The sequence below is a fragment of the Carcharodon carcharias genome, chromosome 27 (genome assembly GCF_017639515.1).
Source record: "Carcharodon carcharias isolate sCarCar2 chromosome 27, sCarCar2.pri, whole genome shotgun sequence".
Taxonomy (NCBI): domain Eukaryota; kingdom Metazoa; phylum Chordata; class Chondrichthyes; order Lamniformes; family Lamnidae; genus Carcharodon; species Carcharodon carcharias.
Window position 1 is genome coordinate 15,460,277 of NC_054493.1, and position 20,867 is coordinate 15,481,143.

The 20,867-nt window shown below is 44.8% G+C and overlaps 1 protein-coding gene and 1 long non-coding RNA gene across 3 annotated transcripts in view; both read right to left on the minus strand.

Moving 5' to 3' along the window:
• The window catches only part of LOC121270218 (zinc finger protein 850-like), an 81,938-nt gene that overhangs the window by 27,505 nt on the left and 33,566 nt on the right, over positions 1 to 20,867 (minus strand). Inside the window, exon 3 of the mRNA XM_041175533.1 lies at positions 5,479 to 6,402. Within this exon, the coding sequence (XP_041031467.1) occupies positions 5,479 to 6,402 (924 nt within the window). The remainder of the gene's footprint in view (positions 1 to 5,478; positions 6,403 to 20,867) is intronic.
• On the minus strand, positions 6,513 to 12,218 carry LOC121270221. 2 transcript variants are annotated; one of them, XR_005941497.1, is made up of 4 exons: positions 12,171 to 12,218; positions 11,425 to 11,540; positions 8,120 to 8,222; positions 6,513 to 6,769 (listed from the first exon to the last, which is right to left on the minus strand). It is a non-coding gene; the product is annotated as an uncharacterized LOC121270221 (long non-coding RNA). The 2 variants fall into 2 exon arrangements; XR_005941496.1 differs by lacking the exon at positions 12,171 to 12,218 and having other exon boundaries at positions 11,425 to 12,135.

The window sequence follows — 20,867 nt, forward strand, 5'->3', positions numbered from 1 at the left end:
AATAAAAGTTTGTAAGCACATTCATAGGTCTACAAATTACTATTATAATAACTCCTAACTCCCCTAATTAATCTAGCTCCCAGTTACACCTCTGTTAAGGCAACAGTGAAACAAAACATAAGTTTAACAGACCCAGGTAAAGCACACAATACTTTGGACAATGATATTCAAAGTGAGTTTTCTTAGCTTCAGTTCCTGCAGACAGCAACTTAATGTACAGAGGCTGGAGGCTTTTCACACTTGTGTTGGATCTCAGAATGCCTTCCCTCTCCTTTATACATGTTTCTCTCTTAATGTAAATTCCAATGTCCCAATATGTCTTTGCAAATATACTTTTCTCATATCATAAATCTTTCATAGTACTCATATTATCAGTAACCTTTGGGAAAAATAAACACACTGTTTGACTTAGCTTCCTACGGCTAGATGTAACATCTTATCATCTCTTTGAAGTTCAAACTAACGTAATTTATCTAAAAATGCAATTGTTCCTTGCACCTCGCATTCTAAAACTTCAGCCAGGTTTATGTATTTAGCATTTCAAACCTAGCTTCCCTTTAGATGATTCAAAAGCTCCAGACCAGCTGTCTCCAATACCATTAAATCTCCTCCCCCACACATATCCACACAGAGAAACTAATCCAGACCCCAAAATTAACCTACCTTTACAATGTATCACATCAATATGATGAAATGCATTATATTTTCATGACAGCGCAATACACACAATAGGTACTTAAAGTATGTAGATATCAGAATGTCTGGACTTCCTCCATGATGCAATCTGTGCAATTCACCCCCACCTCCACCTGCAATTGCAGATTGGAAAAAGGTCGAAGTTGAAATTCACAAAGTTCAAGACTGGTACAAACTGGTGGAAACAACCTGCTGAGTTTTTCCATCACTTTCCATTTTTATTTCAGATTTCCAGTTTCCACAGTTTTTTGCTTTTAATTCAGTGCTGGTATCTCTGTAAGGAAAGATATGCTGAAAAGCAGACATGAGATAGACGAAATGGAATGTATCTTGTGCGAAACATAAACACCAGCATAGGTCAGTTGAACAGAATTCTCTGTTTCTGGACTTGATATTTTCTGTAATTCAGTGTCATCTCCAACCAGCTCCTGATCAGCATGACATCCACCTTTTGTACTGCACATGCTCAGAGAGCAACTGAGTGCAGAGTAATCACACCAGGTGCCTGTAGTCATTGATGGGGCAGATTCTGGCACATGGAAAATTATCGATTGTAACAGTGTCACTCAAAGCTTAATTGGTGAATGAAAATATTCATTCACCACATTGAGATTGGGCCTGTTTCTGTATCAAGTAGCACTTGCTAAGAAATAACCTGCTCACTAATGTTAAGTGTGGGTTCCGCCAGGGTCACCCAGCCCCTGACCTCATTACAGCCGTGGTTCAAACATGGACAAAAGAGCTGCACTTCTGAGGTGCGTTTGAGAGCGACTGCCCTTGACATCCAGGCAGCATTTGACCAAGTGTGCCATCAAGGAGCCTTGGCAACACTGGAGTCAATGGGAATAAGGGGGAAAGTACACTGGTTGCATTCATATCAAGCACAAAGGAAGATGGTTGTGGCTGTTGGGGGTCAATCATCTCATTTCTACGACATAATGGCAGGAGTTCCTCAGGGTAGTGTCCTAGGCCCAACCATCTTCAGGCTGTTTCATCAATGACCTTCCTCCCATCATAAGGTCAGAAATGGGGATGTTCACTGGTGATTGCACAATGTTCAGTACCATTCGCGACTCCTCAGCTACTGAAGCAGTGCATGTCTAAATGCAGCAAGACCTGGACAATATCCAGGCTTGTACTGACAGGTGGTAAGTAACATTCTCAAGACACAACAGCCAGGCAATGACCATCTCCAATAAGTGAGAATCTACTCATCACCCCTTGACATTCAGTGGCATTACCTTCACTGAGTCCCCCACTATCAATATCCTGGGTGTTACCATTGAGCAGAAACAGAACTAGACCAGCCATGTAAATACTGTAGCTTCAAGAGCAGGTCAGAGGCTTGAGATCCTGCCACAAGTAACTCACCTCCTGACTCTCCAAAACCTGTCCACCATCTGCAGTGTGATGGAATATTCTCCACTTACCTGGATGAGTGCAGCTCCAACAACACTCAAGAAGCTTGACACCATCCAGGACATCCACTTGATTGGCACCCCATCCACAAACATTCACTCCCTCCACTACCAACAAACAGTAGCAGCTGTGTGTACCATCTACAAGATGCACTGCAGGAACTCACCAAGGCTCCTTCGACAGCACCTTCCAAACCCATGACTGCAGCCACCTCAAAGGACAAGGGCAGCAGATAGATGGGAACACCACCCCCTGGAAGTTCCCCTCCAAACCACTCACCATCCTAACTTGGAAATATATCACCATTCCTTCAGTCGCTGGATCAAAATCCTGGAGCTCCCTTCCTAACAGCACTGTGGGTGTACCTGCAGTTGTTCAAGAAGGCAGCTCACCACCACCTTCTCAAGGGCAACTAGGTATGGGGACTAAATGCTGTCCCAGCCAGTGAAGCCCACATCCCGTGAATGAACTTTAAAAAATATTATATATATAGTTAATATATGATATATTATATATAATAGATTAGGCAGAGGTCATGGTCCCTATTGGTACCAACAACATAGGTAACAAGAGGGATGAGGGCCTGAAAGCAGAATATAGGGAGCTAGGAAATAAATTAAAAAACATGACCTCAAAGGTAGTAATCACACCATGTACTAGCGAGATCAGGAGTAGAATAGACCAGATGAATACATGGCTGGAGAGATGGTGTAGGAGGGAGGGATTTAGATTCCTGAGGCATGGGGACTGATTCTGGGGATGATGGGACATGTACAAGCTGGATGGGTTGCAGGACCAGGACCAGTATCCTCGCAGTGGTATTTGCTAGTAATGTGGGGGAAGGTTTAAATTAGACTGGCAGGGGAATGGGAAACTGAGTGAGGAGACATAAGAGAGGGAAACAAAGATAGGAATGAAAGATGGAAAAGTAGAAAGCAAAAGTGGAAGGCAGAGGAAACAAGGGCTAGCAGCAAATAGGACCATAGTACAAAAAGAGATGTATAAAAAATGTTAAAAAGTCTAAAGGCACTGTATATGGATGCATGGAGCATTTGCAATAAGGTAGATGAATTAACAGTGCAAATAGATGTAAACGGGTACAATATAATTGTGATTATGGAGACATGGCTGCAGGGTGACCAAGGCTGGGAACTGAATATCCAAGGGTACTCGATATTTAGGACAGACAGGCAAAAAGGAAAAGGAGGTGGTGTGACATTGTTAGTTAAGGATGAAATCAGTGCAGTAGTGAGAGAGGATATTGGCTTAGAAAATCTAGACCTAGAATCAGTCTGGGTGGAGCTAAGAAGAAACAAAGGGCAGAAAATATTCGTGGGAGTTGTCTATCAGCCTCCAACCAGTAGCAATAAGGTAGGTGACAGTGTTAAACAGGAAATTAGAAATGTATGTAACAAGGGTGCTACGGTAATCATGGGTGACTTTAAGCTGCATATAGACTGGGCAAACCAAATTAGCAAAAATACTCTGGCAGATGAATTCCCGGAATGTACAAGATAGTTTTTAGACCAGGATGTCGAGGAACTGACTAGGGAACAGGCTATCCTAGATTTGGTATTGTGCAATGAAGGAGAGTCATACGGACTCAAAATGTTAACTCTGTTTCTCTCTCCACAGGTGGTGTCAGACCTGCTGAGTTTTTCCAGCAGTTTCTGTTTTTATTTCAGATATCCAGCATCCACAATCTTTTGCTTTTATGCTAGCATCATGAGGAAATCTTTTCAGTAACAACTGGTGAGAATTTGGAATTCACTATCTGATGGATACAGGTTCAAGAGTAAACTTCAAAAAGGAACTGGATAAGTATTTGAAGGAGAAATGATGCAGGGATGAGTAAAGAATGGGGGAATGGGACTAACTAGATAGGTCACTGAATTTGTCAGTACAGATTTGAAAGGCCAACCGGCCTCCTTCTCTGCTGTACTATTAGGAAATTCTATCATCTATAATAATATGATTCATAATAAACATATGATAGAATCATAGAGCATGGATGGTGGCCATTCAGCCCATTGATTCTGTACTGTCCCTGAAAACATTACCAATCTGTCCCACTCCTCTGCTTTTTTCCAAGTGCCTTCCAAATCTTTCCGTATTAATTTAAAATCCAAATCACTTTTGAAAGTTACGACTGAATTTGCTTCCACCAGCCACTCAGACAATGACTTCAGTCTTCCCAGTATTTAATTGGAGGAAATTTCTGCACATCCACCAAACAGTCTGATAATTTACCAAGAGTGGAGCAGTTGAGAGAGGTGGTGGTGAGCTGTCAGTGTAAATATGATAAGTGACAGTGTTTTCAGATGATGTCATTGTTTGGAGCAGGTTAATGAGAAATAAGAGACCAAGGCTGGATCCTTTGGGGACACCAGAGGTAACTGTGTGAGTGGAAAGGGAAGACATTGCAAATGATTCTCTGGCGATGATTAGATAGAGAAGAATGGAACTAGGAGAGAGTAGCCCCAACCAGCTGGATGACAGGGGAGAGGCGAAGGTGCAGAATGATGTGGTCAACATTGTCAAAGGCTTCAGACAGGTCAAGGACGAGAAGGGTGAGTTTATCTTTGTCACAGGACAAAGTCATTTGTGACTTCCATAAGAGCTGTTTCAGTACTGTGGCAGGGGCAGAAACATGATTGGAGGGATTCAGACATGGAGTTCTGGGAAAGATGGGCAGGGATTTGGGAGGTGACAACAAGGACTTTGGAGAGGAAAGAGAGGCTGGAGATGGGGCAGTAGTTTGGAAAGACAGTGGGGACAAGGATTTGTTTTTTGAGAAGGGTATAATGATGGCAGAATTGAAGGAGAGAGGGACAGTACCTGAGAGAGAAAACTGTTATCATAGTGAACATGGGGATGTTGAGTGATCAGTAGTGTAGTTGCAGCAGGATTGATGAAGGACGTGGGTTTCATGGACAAGATGAGCTCTGAGAGGGCCTGAGGGGAGATGGGAGAGAAATACAGAAAGATGAGAGTTCAGGACTCGGGTAATGGGGAACTTTAGGGAGGGCGAGTGGAAGGGAGGGAAGCAGCGGAGGCAGCTGATCGGATTGTCTCAATCTTAGTGACAAAGGAGCTCCATGAGATCCTCACACCAGTTGCTGGGGGTGAGGATGGAGTCTAGGGGAGAGGGAGAGCACTTCAAAATGAACTAACTTGTGTTAGAGATATTAAAAAGATTCAACACCTTGTGTCTTTAGCACAAAACTAATTTATTTGACATTTATCCAGAATATTAGCCCCTCTAAGTGGTCTGTAGTTTATTAACATCAGCAGAAACAGATCCCAGTGAACATGGTTCAGTCCTGGATGTGATTAATAGCAAAATCCCACCACTTTAGTTACTTGTGAACTTGCTGGTGTCTCAGCAGGTTGGATGAGGTAGTGAATCCCTTCCCACACTGGGGGCAGGTGAATGGCCTCTCCCCAGTGTGAACTCGTTGGTGTGCCAGCAGGTTGGATGAGGTAGTGAATCCCTTCCCACACTGGGGGCAGGTGAATGGCCTCTCCCCAGTGTGAATTCGTTGGTGTGTCAGCAGGTGGGGTGAATGACTAAATGCCTTCCCACACTGGGGGCAGGTGAATGGCCTCTCCCCAGTGTGAATTCGTTGGTGTGCCAGCAGGTTGGATGAGGTAGTGAATCTCTTCCCACACTGAGGACAGATGAATGGCCTCTCCCCAGTGTGAATTTGCTGGTGTCTCAGCAGGCTAGATAACTGAGTGAATCCCTTCCCACACTGGGGGCAGGTGAATGGCTTCTCCCCAGTGTGAACTCGCTGGTGTCTCAGCAGGTGGGATGAGGTAGTGAATCTCTTTCCACACTGAGGGCAGGTGAATGGCCTCTCCCCAGTGTGAATTTGCTGGTGTCTCAGCAGGCTAGATAACTGAGTGAATCCCTTCCCACACTTGGGGCAAGTGAATGGCCTCTCCCCAGTGTGAACTTGCTGGTGTGTTAGCAGGCTGTGTGACTCAGTGAATCCCTTCCCACACTCAGAGCAGATGAACAGTCTCTCCCCCATGTGAACTTGCTGGTGTCTCAGCAGGTGGGATAACTGAGTGAATCCATTTCCACACTGGGGACAGATGAATGGCCTCTCCCCAGTGTGAATTCGCTGGTGTACAGTGAGTTGGGATGATCCCCTGAACCCAGTCCCGCATTGAGAGCACTTAAATGGTCTCTTGTCAGTGTGAACACGTTGATGGGACATCAGCTCCCAGAAACTTTTAAAGCACTTCCCACAGTCTGGGCATTTAAAAGGTCTCTCTTCACTGTAATTCGCTGGTGGCTCAGCAGGTGGGCTGAAAGAGTAAATCCCTTCCCACACGTTGAGCAGGTGAACGGCCTCTCCCCAGCTCAGATCGGAATCTGAATCCCTTCCCACAATCCCCACATTTCCATGGTTTCTCCCGGATGTGGCTGCGCTGGTGTCTTGACAGGTCAGATGATCGGTTGAAGCCTCGTCCACACACAGGACATGTGTACGATTTCTCTCCACTGTGAACGGTGCTTTTTCCTTCCACGTTCAAAATCAAATGATATTCAGGTTACGATAAATCAGTCGAATGTCAGATTCTGCTGTGATGTTTTGTTTCTGTTTCCTGACTGCAAATCCTCCCCTTCTAATCCCCTGTGAAACTGATTTAAAACAAAAAAAAAGGAGTGAGAGAGAATCCACAAAAACACAAAGGCAGGTTGTGAAATTGAGCTGAATGAATCTGGTAATTTGTGGGGCCGGCACCAGGAAAAAGTGACCATGAAAACTGCTGGATTGTCATAAAAACCCAACTGGTTCACTAATGTCCTTCAGAGAATGGAACCTGCCACCTGGTCTGGGTTACACAGGACTCTGGCCTCCATGGGAGGAAAGAGAGAGGTGGGAGGTGCAGGGGGTGAAGATGTGTTTAATACATCTTCAGCTCAACCAAAACTTTGGCAGAATATCCTAAACCCTCAACGTCCCACGACCTAGAAGGACGAAGGTAACAGGTGTCAGTGAAACCATCACCTACAACTCACACACTGTCTTGACATGTCTGACACCCAGTACTGGATGAGCAGAAATTTCCTCCATTTAAATGTTGGGAAGATGAAAGGCATTGTTTTCAGTCCCTGCTACAAACTCCACTCCCTAACCACCGACTCCATCCCTCTTGCAGCTCTCTGAGCTGAACCAGACTGTTCACAATCTTGTTGTCATATTTCAGCCCAAGCTAAGCTTCTGGCTACAAATCATTAAAACTACCCATTTCCACCTCAGTAAAATCACCCAAATGTATTCCTGCCTCAGTTCATCTGCTGCTGAAACTCATCCATTCCTTTGTTCCCTCTAAACTGAACGATTCGACTGTGCTTCTTGTCGGCCTCCCAGATTCAACTCCATAGATACTGGAGGTCACCCAAAACTCAGCAGCTCATGTCCTTACTTGTACCAAGTCTTGTTCACCAACATCCCCTGTACTCCCTGAGGGTCGTGGTCGTCTCCAGTCCTTAGCCTTCCAGGACTATCTGAGATCATCAAATTCTGACCCACCCCTGGCTCCAATTTCTCCCGTGCATCCACAATCTCCTCAGCTGCCTGTTCCACCCCAGTCAGTCTCCACCAGCCGCACTGAGCATGCTCTGAGCACAGCCCGGCCCCCAGGCCGGTGCTCTGGGTTCCTGTTCTCATTGATAGGGGGTTTCTGACCCATGAGGCATTCTGGGTAATACTGCCACCATTGAGGCCAATCAGCGAACAGACAACTTTTTTCAACACCAGCTCTGAAGGGTCATATGGACTCGAAACGTTAACTCTGTTTGTCTCTCCACAGATGCTGTTAGACCTGCTGAGCTTTTCCAGCAATTTCTGTTTTCATTTCAGATTTCCAGCATCCGCAGTTTTAGGCAATTTTTTTTGCCTAGTTGGTAAAACGGAAGATCCATGGATGAGGGGGATATTGGACAGGAAGCACATTGAGAGGTTCAGACACTTTATTAAATACTCACAGCAGAAGCACATTAATCTGATCGGAGATCACTTTCACACGAGCAGCCAGCGGTGTGGAACCTCCTGAGATTCTGTTCCCTTTCCAGTCAGTATTTACAGGAGCTGGGACATGGAAAAGAGTCTCAGTAAAATCCGGGATTTATTTGTTTACTGTTTTACAATGAGTCTGGGCTCACACTTGAAGTTTGTGCAGCCTGTGATTCCTTGGGATTATTAACCCTCCCTCTCCAGACCCTTTGAGCTCTCTATTGTTTCTCAATATCCTCCCAGTCCTATGACTCCCGAGGTTTATTAACCCTCCCTCTCCAGGCCCTTTGGACTGTCTAATGTTGGACTCTGTATTGTTTTTCAATGTCCTCCTGGCCTTGTTGTACCTGATCCAATAAAAACCCTCCTTATCTCACACAGGGAACAGCTTTAGACATGTTCTGACTTTTCACCTCAATCTTATTCTGCTGAATGATCTCACTGACCGTTCCCTTTCTCTCGATCAGTGCGTCCACCATCTCTTTTCTGGATTTCACTCCTTCTTGTTGTTCCAGGATTTCATCTCTCTGCCTTTTATTTCTTTTACTGAAGAATCCTGTCCATTGCTGCCTCACAGCCTCGTCCTGTTCCCACATATTCTCCATGTCTAAGTGCTTCCCAGTGGCCGTGCCAGCCGTGGCCCCTATTCCAGCCCAGTCACTGATCCCTCTCTTCTCTCTACCCTTTTTACTGGTGTCACTATCACAGGAATGATCGCAGTGTTTTGCAAAACTGCCTTAACGCCAGGGTCTTGGCTACTGGTGGTCACAGTCCACCAATCTCTCTCCCTGCATTCTGACTTCTGAAATCCCCGGATAATTCCCTTATCATCCGAACATCAAGGTGCTTGAAGATGGGATGACATAACCTTGGGGATGGGTGTATTGGGGTTCAGGGCAAATATTACAGGAACTATTTTAAATCTTGTATCATTATATAGGCTTTCTGAGTATGGGTGATGATTAAACCATTTGTGGGACCAATTTCTTATGGCAGGACAGATTGAGGGGGCAGTCAGTGAAGCACAGGGGGCCTTGGGGTTCATAAATAGAGGTACTGAGTATAAAAACAGGGGCATTATTTTGGCATTTATAAGGAAGGCAAGTGGAATTTTGGCATTTATTGCAAAAGGAATAGAGTATAAAAATAGGGAAGTGTTGTTGCAACTGTACAAAGCATTGGTGAGACCACACCTGGAGTACTGTGCACAGTTTTGGTTCCCTTACTTGAGGAAGGATTTAGTTGCACTGGAGGCGGTTCACAAGATTGATTCCAGTGATGCGGGGCTTGTCTTATGAGGAGAGATTGAGCAATTTAGGCCTATAATCGCGAGAGTTTAGAAGGATGAGAGGAGATCTAATTGAGGTATGTAAGATGCTAAAGGGGATAGACAAAGTAGACGTGGAGCAGATGTTTCCCCTTGTGGGGCATTCTAGAACGAGAAGCCATAGTTTTAGGCTAAGGGGTGGTAGATTTAAATCAGAGGTGAGGAGGAATTACTTTTCTCAAAGGGTCATGAATCTGTGGAATTCACTATTCCAGAGTGCAGTGGATGCCAGGACACTGAATAAATTTAAGGAGGAGATAGATTTTTAATTAGTAATGGGTTGAAAGGTTATGGGGAGAGGGCAGCAAATTGGAGTTGAGGCTGAAATGAGATCAGCCATGATTGTATTGAATGGCTGGGCAGGCTCGAGGGTCTGAATTGCCTATTCCTGCTCCTGGTTCTTATGTTCTTATGTTATAGAGTTTTGGTTAGGTCACAACTAGAATATTGCATCCAGTTCTGGTTCCCAGTCTTTAGGAAGAATGTGAGAGGCCTTGATAAGGTCAGAGGATATTTACCAGAATGGTTCCAGGGATGAGGGATTTTAGCTACAAGGTTAGGCTGGAGAAGCTGGGGTTGTTCTCTTTGGAGCAGGGGAGATTTGATAGCAGTGTACAAGGTTATGAAAGGTTGAGAATAAGATAGACAAAGGAAATCCTTTTCCATTAGCTGATGGTATAAGGATACAGGTTTTGGGTAAGAGATGCAAGAGGGGATATGAGAAAGAACTTTTTTCACAGCAAGTAGGGTCATGTGATTTGTTCAACCAATGTGTAGCTAGCACAGGGGAATAAATTCTAGGGGAGGAGTTTCCTAGGAAGTGGTTGTATGAGGAGCTGGCTGGATACAAGCAGCCAGACGAGCTCTTGTCTAAATAAAGCTTAATTTGATGACTAAAAATCCTCTGAGAGCATGTTTCTACAATAATAACCTGGAACTCAGCCCACGAGGATGGTGGAAGTGGAGACGATTAATCATTTCAAAAGGAAATTGGATGTTATACTGCCAGGATTTTATCAAGAATTTGACCATGTTAAGTGCTTGCTGGACCCTGAAGTTCCGGTCACTTATCATTTAACTTATCCGCTCCACTCCCACTCTGATATCTGTGTCCTTGGCCTCCTGAACTGTTCCAATGAAGCTCAAGGGGAGTTTGAGGAACAGCAGTTCATCTTTCGATTCGTCACTTTACAACCTCAGCATCGAGTTCAGCAGTTTCTGCACCAACAGAGAGTTGTCAGGATCAGGAACGCTCTTCCTGAAAAGGTGCTGGAACCTGATTCTATGTTTAGTCTCCGCCCACTTGTCCTAGATTCCCCAACCAGGGGAAATAGTTCCTCTCTATCTATCCTGTCAGTTCCAATTAATATCCCAAAAACTTTAATCAAATCACCTCTTCATCTTCTAAATTCCAAGGTTTCTGGGATTACAATGCTCATAGTGAGGTGCTGGATTTTGGCAGAAGGGATAGGGAGAGGGAAGATATAATTCATGGCTCAGTTCTAAAGGGTCTGCATGGACAGAGGGACCCGGAGTTCATGTGCTTTGATCTCTGAAGGTGACAGGATGTATTAAGAGAGAAGTAAAGGAAATTGGACAGACACTTGAGGGGAATGAACCTGCAAGGATATGGGGATAGAGCAGGGGCAGGGGAATGGGACGACTGGATTGCTCCAGAAAACTGGCATGGACTAAATGGGCTGAATGGCTTCCTCTGTGCCATAATGACTCTTTTGTGTAATTTTCTTCTGGAATTTAACCCTTGGAGTTTGGATATCACTCAGGTAAAACTGTGCTACACTCCCTCCAAGACCATTCTATCCTTCCTTGATGTTTGTCCAGAATTGAACACAGTTCTCCAGGTGTGGTCTATCCAGGGTTTGTGTGTCTTGGTGTTTTTCCAGACACATTGATATCTGAAATTTTCTCCCACAAACAGCACAGACAAACCTTTCACATTCAGATGCTGCTGATATTCAGTTTCTGATGAATCGAGTGAATCTGTCAGATCTTGATGTGATGTTTGGTTTGAGTTTCCAGCCTATCAATTCTCCAATTCCAGTGCCCTGTAAGTTTACAGAAACCATCACTGTCGGTCTGGGACAGAAATTCACAATATTCTCTCCTCTAGGGTTGCCAACTCTGATTAAATGTATTCCTGGAGGTTCCATCACATGACTTGCCCCTATACTCCAGCCATTAGTCGGCCAACACATCCTTCCTTGTGACACGCTGCCTTCTCAGGCCAATTGGAAAGCAAAATGTCTCGTGGCGCAATTGGATGATGATTTGTCCCACTTTCAATATTTTTATAAAGAGAAACGTTCAAAGAAAATTACAAATTAAAACAATCTTTTTAATGCTCTTAAGATATTTCTCCAGGGCTGCACACAGCAGTGTTCTGGAGATTGATCTTCAGCTCCTGGAGAATCCAGTCCAATCCTGGAAGGTTGGCAACCCCCTCTTTGCCTGTCTCCTGATCCAGGATCACAGCGCATGCTGCGCTCTGCTGTACCGGGCCTGTGAACGGGAGGCGCCCCGCAGCTCTTAGACCTTTCGGTGCTAATGCGGGACCGATAACTTTTAACTCGGGGTTCAAAGCTTCCACATGGCATTTATGAAGCCCTGCCCCGCCCCTCCCGCCCATTCCGCTGGCTCCAATCCTCCCCGCTCACCCACCGACTCCATTACTTAACTGCACTCGATTGTTTCTTCCCCGTTCCTTGCAGCGCCATTGACAGTCTACACTGCGCATGCTCTACTCTCAGCGGGGTAATGCGCCTGCGCGAGGCGCGCCTGTCGTGTGGATAGGTACATTCTTACCCGTAGTGAATGCTGGGTCAGAGCGACGCCATTGAGATCAGACATTTTTAAATAGAACATTGTGATTTGCGATCAGAATTCCGATTACAATTAGAGCCATTTGTTCAAGTTACAAATTTAATAAATCAATTGATACAGCAACTAAAGAGCATGGGTCCTCCACCATAGTTCTGTCCTGGGTGTGATTAACAGCAGAACAAACCCCTACAGTTAGATGTGGACTCACTGGAGTCTCAGCAGGTGGGGTGAACAAGTGATTTTTTTTTCCATAGACATAAGAGTTAAACTATCCCTCGCGAATAAGAATGGACATTTGTAGATCAAAAGTGTTGAGTTTCTAAACTTGGTGTGTTAACCAGGGGGAAAACTGAGTAAATGCCTTTGCACACACAATGTGTCTGATTCTCCTCCCTCAAATGTGAATGTGCTGTTGCGACAGTAAGTGGGAATGACTGAGTAAATCCTTTTCCACATTCAGCTTTCAAATTATCTTTGCACGGTGGGGTTTTATCTAAGAATTTCCAGCTCAGGTGGGAATCACAAATCCTTCTGGTGGTTAGTTTCATAATCTTTTTAAAAATTCATTCAAAGGATGTGGGCGTCGCTGGCTAGGCCAGCATTTATTGCCCATGAGAAGGTGGTGGTAGCCTAGCTTCTTGAACCATTGCAGTCCATGTGGTGTAGGTACACCCACAGTGCTGTTAGGGAGGCAGTTCCAGGATTTTGACCCAGTGACAGCAAAGGAACGGCAGTATATTTCCAAGTCAGGATGGTGAGTGGCTTGGATGGGAAGTTCCAGGTGGTGGTGTTTCCCAGGGATCTGCTGTCCTTGCTCTCTTAGATGGTAGAGGTCTTGGGTTTAGAAGGTGCTGTCTAAGGAGCTTTGGTGAGTGCTTGCAGTGCATCTTGTAGATGGTACACACTTCTGCTACTGTGCATCAGTGGTGGAGGGAGTGAATATTTGTGGATGGGATGCCAATCAAGTGGGCTGCTTTGTCCTGGATGGCATTGAGCTTCCTGAGTGTTGTGGGAGCTGCAGAAATCCAGGCAAGTGGAGAGTATTCCATCACACTCCTGACTTGTGTCTTGTAGATGATGAAGTCAGGAGGTGAGTTATTGCCACAGGATTCCTCGCCTCTGACCTGGTCTTGTAGCCACAGTATTTATATGGCTAATCTTGTTCAGTTCCTGGTCAATGGTAACACCCAGGATGTTGATAGTTGGGGATTCAGCAATGGTAATGCCATTGAATGTAAAGGGGTGATGGTTAGATTCTCTCTTGTTGGAGATGGTAATTGACTAGCACTTGTTTTGCAAATGTTACTTCCCACTTGTCAGTCAAGCTTGGATATTGTCCAGGTCTTTCTGCATTTGAACATTGACTGCTTCAATATCTGAGGAGTCGCAAATGGTGCTGAACATTGTGCAGTCATCAGTGAACCTCCCCATTTCTGACCTTGTGATGGAAGGAAGGTCATTGATGTAGCAACTGAGGTAGTGTCCGAGGCCCAAACAGCAGTGATGTCCTGGAGCTAAGATGACTGATCTCCAACAACCACAACCATCTTCCTTTGTGCTAGGTATGACTCCAACCAGCAGAGAGTTTTCCCTTATTCCCATTGACTCCAGTTTCACTAGGGCTACCTAATACCACACTTGGTCAAATGCAGCTGTGATGTCAAGGGCAGTCACTCTCACCTCACCTCAGGAGTTCAGCTCTTTTGTCATTGATTGAACCAAGGCTGTAATGTGGTCAGGAGCTGAGTGGCCCTGGAACCCAAACTGGGCGTCATTAACCAGATTATTGGGGCTGGAGACTGATGGGGCAGTAATTGGACAGGTTCGATTTGTCCTGCATTTTGTGTACAGGAAATACCTGGGGAATTTTCCTCATTGCCAAATGTATGCCAGTGTTGTAGCTGTACTGGAACAGCTTGGCTAGGGACGTGGAAAGTTCTGGAGCACAAGTCTTCAGTACAATTGCTGGAATATTGTTTGGGCCCATAGCCTTTGCAGTATCCAGTGTCTTTAGCTCTTTCTTGATGTCACATGGAGTTCACTTCAGCACTCTCCAGTTAAAGAAAAACAAAATACTGTGGATGCTTCACATCTTAATTAAAAACAGAAAAATTTGGAAATACTCAGCAATTCTGGTAGCATTTGTGAAGAGAAACAGTTTACATTTCAGGCCCATGATCTTTCATCAGAACTGGACTGCATCTGTACACAGATTTAAATATTAATCTTCTGTCTCCATCCACAGATATGCTGAATATTTCCAATGTTTTCCGTTTTTAATCTCTGGTTTAAAATGTTGCTCTGGAACTGCATATTAAGTTTATTAGTAACTAAATGATATTTATTCTCATTCTGTCTGCAAGTGGAAACATCTTCCACTTGTCTATCCTGTCAAACCCTTTCATAATCTTAAAGGATCAAGTCATCCTTCATTCTCTTTTCCAGAGAAAACATTTACAGCCTGTCCAGTCTTTCTTAATGGGTATCACCTGCCAGTTCTGGCATCATTCTAGTATTTTTTTCTTGCATCTTCTCCAGTCCTTTTAGATCTATCTTATAATCTGGAGACCTGAGCTAATCTGAGCAGCAAACTCACCAAAAGCACGTATGTTTCAGTATTTTACTCATTTTCCCATGAGATGAATATAAAATGGGATGGAATAACCAGATCTAATGAGCCAGACTGTAACATTTTGGAGTAATTACAAAGTTGTCTATTCTTACAGTGAAACGGTGGCTGTTTTACTCTTAATCTGTCAATTATGACATTAAGAATAACTTGTCAGAGAAAGACAAGATTTCAGTGCTGTGACACTAGGCCAGACTAAAGTTCAGTTAATATGATTGCCAAGCAGTGATTGGGAGCACTTGCAAATTATTCTCTGTCTTGAATATATTCCAGATGCAAATCCATGAAAGTTTAGATACTAGGGAATCAATGGTTTGAAGATGGGGAGGAAAAGTGGAGTTAAGGAGGAAGAGCATTTAATGGTGTAGAGGCTCAAGTGGCCATATGGTCTCCCGATGCTCCTATTTCTGGTCTTCTTATGAACATCATTTTGAATCATTTCCGTGCGAGCACAGCAGATGCTGCACCCACCCTTTCACCTCCTCCCCTCTTACATTCCTGGCCCTCAATACGCTTTCCAGGTGGCACAGTGATGTTGCAATTTAGCATTGTGTTTTCATTACTCATGATGCCATCTCTCCTACACTGAGGAGATTAAATTAGATTGGGTGACTGCTTTGTGGAACATCACCATTCAGTTTGCAAACGTGACACTGAGCTTCTGATCATTTACTATTTTAGTTCTCTGCCTCACTTCAGGTCTGACCTCTATGTCCTCAGCCACCTGCATTGTTCCAATGAATCTCAAAGGAAACTCGAGGAACAGCTGCTTAGACACTTTGCAACCTTCTGGACTCAACATTCATTTCAACAATTTCAGATCATAACCACCACTCCCATTTTTTCAGACATAGGTGCTTGTAATTGTTCTGCTGTTATCATTCATACCTCATCTGGACCTGTCTTTTGTCTCTTCACTTGTCCCATTAGTTTATTTACTTTTCTCCTTATCACCCAGTGTTGCCTTGCATCATCCGCTTTGTCATTTAATCACTCCAGCCTTCCATCCTATCCTCTCCCCTTCTCATTTCCCTAACTCCGTACATGCTGGAAAACAACTAAATCTCTAAATTCTTCCAGCTTGGATAAAAATTTAGCGACCTGAAACATTTACTCTGTTTCCCTCTCCGTAGACTTTCCATCTCTAGCTCTAATTTCCCAACAGAAAACGCTGCCAAGAATCAGCAAATCAGGTCGAATCTGTGGCCGCTGTCAGCATTTGAAACCGTCACAATGCACGGGTGATTGACAGCAGCTCCGGACCAATAGGAAGAGGGGCGGGACTGGAAGACCGAGAGGGACTAGCTGGTCCTCCAACCAATCGGAATGAAGGAAGGGTGCCACCTGATCATCCTTCCGGCTGGAGCCCTGCGCGCAGGCGTATTATCGTTGTGACTGAAGTCTGGGGCTTGCGGGAGCTGAAGGAGGAAGGATGGGGGATGGGGGAGAGGGGGGAGGTCAGAAACAGCGTAACTGTGGAGAGGAATGGAGCCGGAGACTGGATGCTTCATAAACACTAGGTGTCGGTCTCTGGACTCGAATGAGAAGCTGCCGGACCCGCGTTTGCACCAAATCGAGCAAAGCTGCCGACCTCTTCCGGTCACAGGCCCGGGTTAACGGCCGCCATCTTTCTAGGGTCAATGTGCAGCAGGGCGAATGCGCGGTCATCCCGGTCCCTGTCAGCAGGAGGAAAGAATGTTGTGCATTTCTATCCTGGACTGGGCTTTGGAAACTCCTTTTAGAAGGGGAGGATTTACACACAACAAACTCAAACCTAGAGAAATGTTTGTCTCTTCTCAATTTCTATCCTGGATTGACAGTGATTCATTTTGTAAACCAAAACAAATACATCTGTTATGAAAGATTGAACAGGTTGGAGCTATCTTTTTCCTTTAGAAAAGGGAAGAGTTAGCAGTGAGCTGATAGAGATCTTTACAATGATCAATGGGTTGGACGAGGTAGATATGGAGAGAATGTTTCCACTTGAAATTTCTTGATTCAGAGAGTGGTTACAATGTGAAACTCAGGAAACCATTGAGATAATTTTGAAAGGAAACTAGAGTATGTGAGGGAAATGGGAATAGAAAGATAAGCTGAAAGGACGACATGAGGTGCATGGAATGGGAGGAGAAGCATGTGGTGTATAAAAACCAGCAGAGTAGTTGCACAGAATGGCATTTGTTTTTTGAATATTCTGAGTATTTCAATGTAAATTCCTTTTACAGGGTATTCAGAGGGTTGGATTTGCAGATGGGAAATTCAGACCAAACATCATGTCAAGATCTGATAGAGTCACTCGATTCATCAGAACCTGAATATCATCGGCCTTTGAATGTGGAAGGAGAAATGTTTGTTTGTTCTGACTGTAAGGAGAGATTTCAAGCAACATTGTGACTGAATAGCACTGAGATACACACACATGAGTGAGAGTATTCCAGTGCACTGATTGGAAAGAGTTTTAACCAGCAACACAGCCTGAAAAAAAAGTGCACCATTCACAGCAGGGAGAGACTGTACACATGTTCTAAGTGTGGATGAGTCTTCAACTGATTGTCAAACCTGGAGAGAAACAAGGACACCCACACCATGGAGAAACCGTGGAAATGTGGGGACTGTGGGAAGGGATTCAATTACCCATCTGAGTTGGAAACTCATCGACGTATTCACACTGGGGAGAGGCCGTTCACCTGCTTTGTGTGTGGGAAGGGATTCACTCAGTCATCCAGCCTCTACACACACCAGCATGTTCATACTGGTGACAGGCCATTCACCTGCCTTGAATGTGGGAAGGGATTTAATGCATTATCAATCCTCCGGACTCACCAGCAAGTTCACTCTGACCAAAGACCATTCAAATGTTCTGACTGTGAGAAGAGCTTTAAAAGCAGAAAGGATCTACTGATACACCAACGCTCTCACACCTGCGCATTGTGTGGGAAGAGATTCACTCAATCATCCCACCTCCTGACACACAAACTTGTTCATACAGATAAGAGACCTTTTAAATGTTCTGACTGTGAGAAGAGCTTTAAAAGTAAAAAGGATTTACAGAACCACCAACGCACTCTGACTGGGGAGAGGCCATTCACCTGCTCCGTGTGTAGGAAGGGATTCACTTGTTCATCCCACCTTCTGAAACACCAATTTGTTCACACTGATCAGAGACTGTTCCATTGTTCTCACTGTGAGAAAAAATTTAAAAGCAAAAGGGATCTTCTGAAACATCAACACACTCACACTGGGGTGAGGCCATTCACCTGCTCTATCTGTGGGAAGGGATTCACTCGGTTAGCCCATGTGGTGAGACACCATCGAGTTCACACTGGGGAGAGGCCGTTCACCTGCCCTGAGTGTGGGCAGGAATTCATTGATTCATCTAGCCTTCTGATACACCAGCGAGTTCACACTATTAACTGAGACACAGAATAGAGGAACAGGGAATATTTCCAGCATTTTCTGTTGATGAAAGATCACAGACCTGAAACGCCTCTCTCCACAGATGCTGCCAGAGCTGCTGAGTATTTCCAGCATTTTCTGTTTTTAATTACAAAATCAGGGAGGTTATACTAGAGCTGAATAAAACACTCGTTAGATCGCAGCTAGATAACTGCATTACAGGAAGGATGCATTCACACCATAGAGGAGATTTACAAGGATGTTGACAGGACTGGAGAATTTTACCTGTGAGGAAAGATCAGTTAGACTGGGATTGTTTTCCTTGGAACAGAGGAGGCTGAGGGGAGATTTAACTGAGGTGTATAAAATTATGAGGGGCCCTGATAGAGTGGATAGAAAGGACCTATTTCATGAAAGAAAGGTCAATACCTAGGGAGTTTCCATTTAAAGTAATTTGCAGATAATTGGGAGGGTGAGGGATTCACTGAATCATCCCATCTGTGGAGACACCAGCCAGTTCACACTGGGGAAAGGATGTTCACCTGCTCTGTGTGTGGGAAGGGATTCACTCAGTTATCCACTCTGCTGAGATACCAATGAGTGCCATCATCAAGAGTGGCTCGGTGGCACCATTAGTGACTGAGCTGGCTGAATCCTAAAGAACAAAGCTGCTAGGCTGGGTCTGTGGCAGGCGCTGAGAGAACCAACAAGAGGGCAAAACATACTTGACCTCACCCTCATCAACCTGTCTGCTGCAGATGCATCCGTCCATGACAGTATCAGTTGGAGTGACCACTGCACAGTCATTGTGGAGGCAAAGTCCGACATTCGCATTGAGGATATCCTCTGTCATGTTGTGTGGCATTATCACTGCGCTAAATGGGATAGATTTCAAACAGATCAAGTAACTCAAAACTGGGCATCCACAAGGCACTGTGGGCCATCAGCAACAGCTGAAATGTACTGGAACACAATCTGTGACCTCATGGCCTGGCATATCCCCCACTCTACCATTACCATCAAGCCAGGGGATCAAACCTGGTTCAATGAAGAATACAGGAGGGCCTTCCAGGAGCAGCACCAGGCGTACCTAAAAATGAGGTGTCAACCTGGTGAAGCTGTAACACAGGATTACTTGTGTGCCAACAGCATAAGTAGCAAGTGATAGACAGAGCTAAGCGATCCCACAACCAACAGATCGGATCTAAGCTCTGCAGTCCTGCCACATCCAGTCATGAATGTGGTGGACAATTAAACAACTCACTGGAGGAGGAGGTTCCACAAATATCCCCACCCTCAATGATGGGGGAACCCAGCACATCAGTGCAAAAGGTAAGACTGAAAAATTTGCTTCAGCCAGAAGTGCTGAGTGGATGATCCACTTTGGACTCCTTCAGAGGTCACCAGCATCACAGATGCCAGTCTTCAGCCAATTTGATTCACTCCATGTGATATCAAGGAATGGCTGAAGGCACTGGATAGTGTAAAGGCTGTGGGCCCTGATAATATTCCGGCAATAGTACTGAAGACTTGTGCTCCAGAACTTGCCGCACCCATAGCCAAGCTGCTCCAGTACAGCTACAACACTGGCATCTACCCGGCTATGTGGAAAATTCCCCAGGTATGTCCTGTACACAAAAAACAGGACAAATCCAATGCAGCCAATTACCGCCCCATCAGTCTACCCTTGATCGTCAGTAAAGTAGTGGAAGGGGTCATCAACAATGCTATCAGGTAGCACTTGCTTTGCAATAACCAGCTCACTGACGCCCAGTTTGGGTTCTGCCAGGGCCACTCAGCTCCTGACTTCATTACAGCCTTGGTTCAAACATGGACAAAACAGTTGAAGCCTCAAGGTGAGGTGAGAATGACTGCCCTTGGTATCAAGGCCGCATCTGCATGAATGTGGCATCAAGGAGCCCTAGAAAAATTGGAATCGGGGGAAAGCTCTGCACTGAGTGGAGTCATGCCTAGCACAAAGGAAGATGGTTGTGGTTGTTGGATGTCAGTCATCTCAACTCCAGGACATGACTGCACGAGTTCCTCAGAGTAGTGCCCTTGGCCCAACCATCTTAGCTGCTTCATCAATGACCTTCCATCATAAGGTCAGAAGTGGGAAATTTCATTGGTGATTGCATAATGTTCAGCACCATTCATGACTCCTCAGATTTGGAAGCAGACCATGTCCAAATGCAGCCATACTCCAGGCTAAGGTTGACAATTGGCAAGTAACATTTGCGCCACATAAATATCAAGCAATGACCATCTCCAAAAAGAGCGAATATAATCATCACCCCTTGATGTTCAATGGTATTACCATCACTGAATCCCCCATTATAAACATCCTGGGGGTTACCATTGACTGGAAATTGAACTGAACTAGCTATATAAATACTGTGGCTGTGAGAGAATGTCAGAGGCTAGGAATTCAGTGATGAGTAACTCACCTCCTGACTCCCCAAAGCCTGTCCACTGTCTGCAAGGCATAAGTCAGGAGTGCTATGGAATACTCCCCACTTGCCTGGAT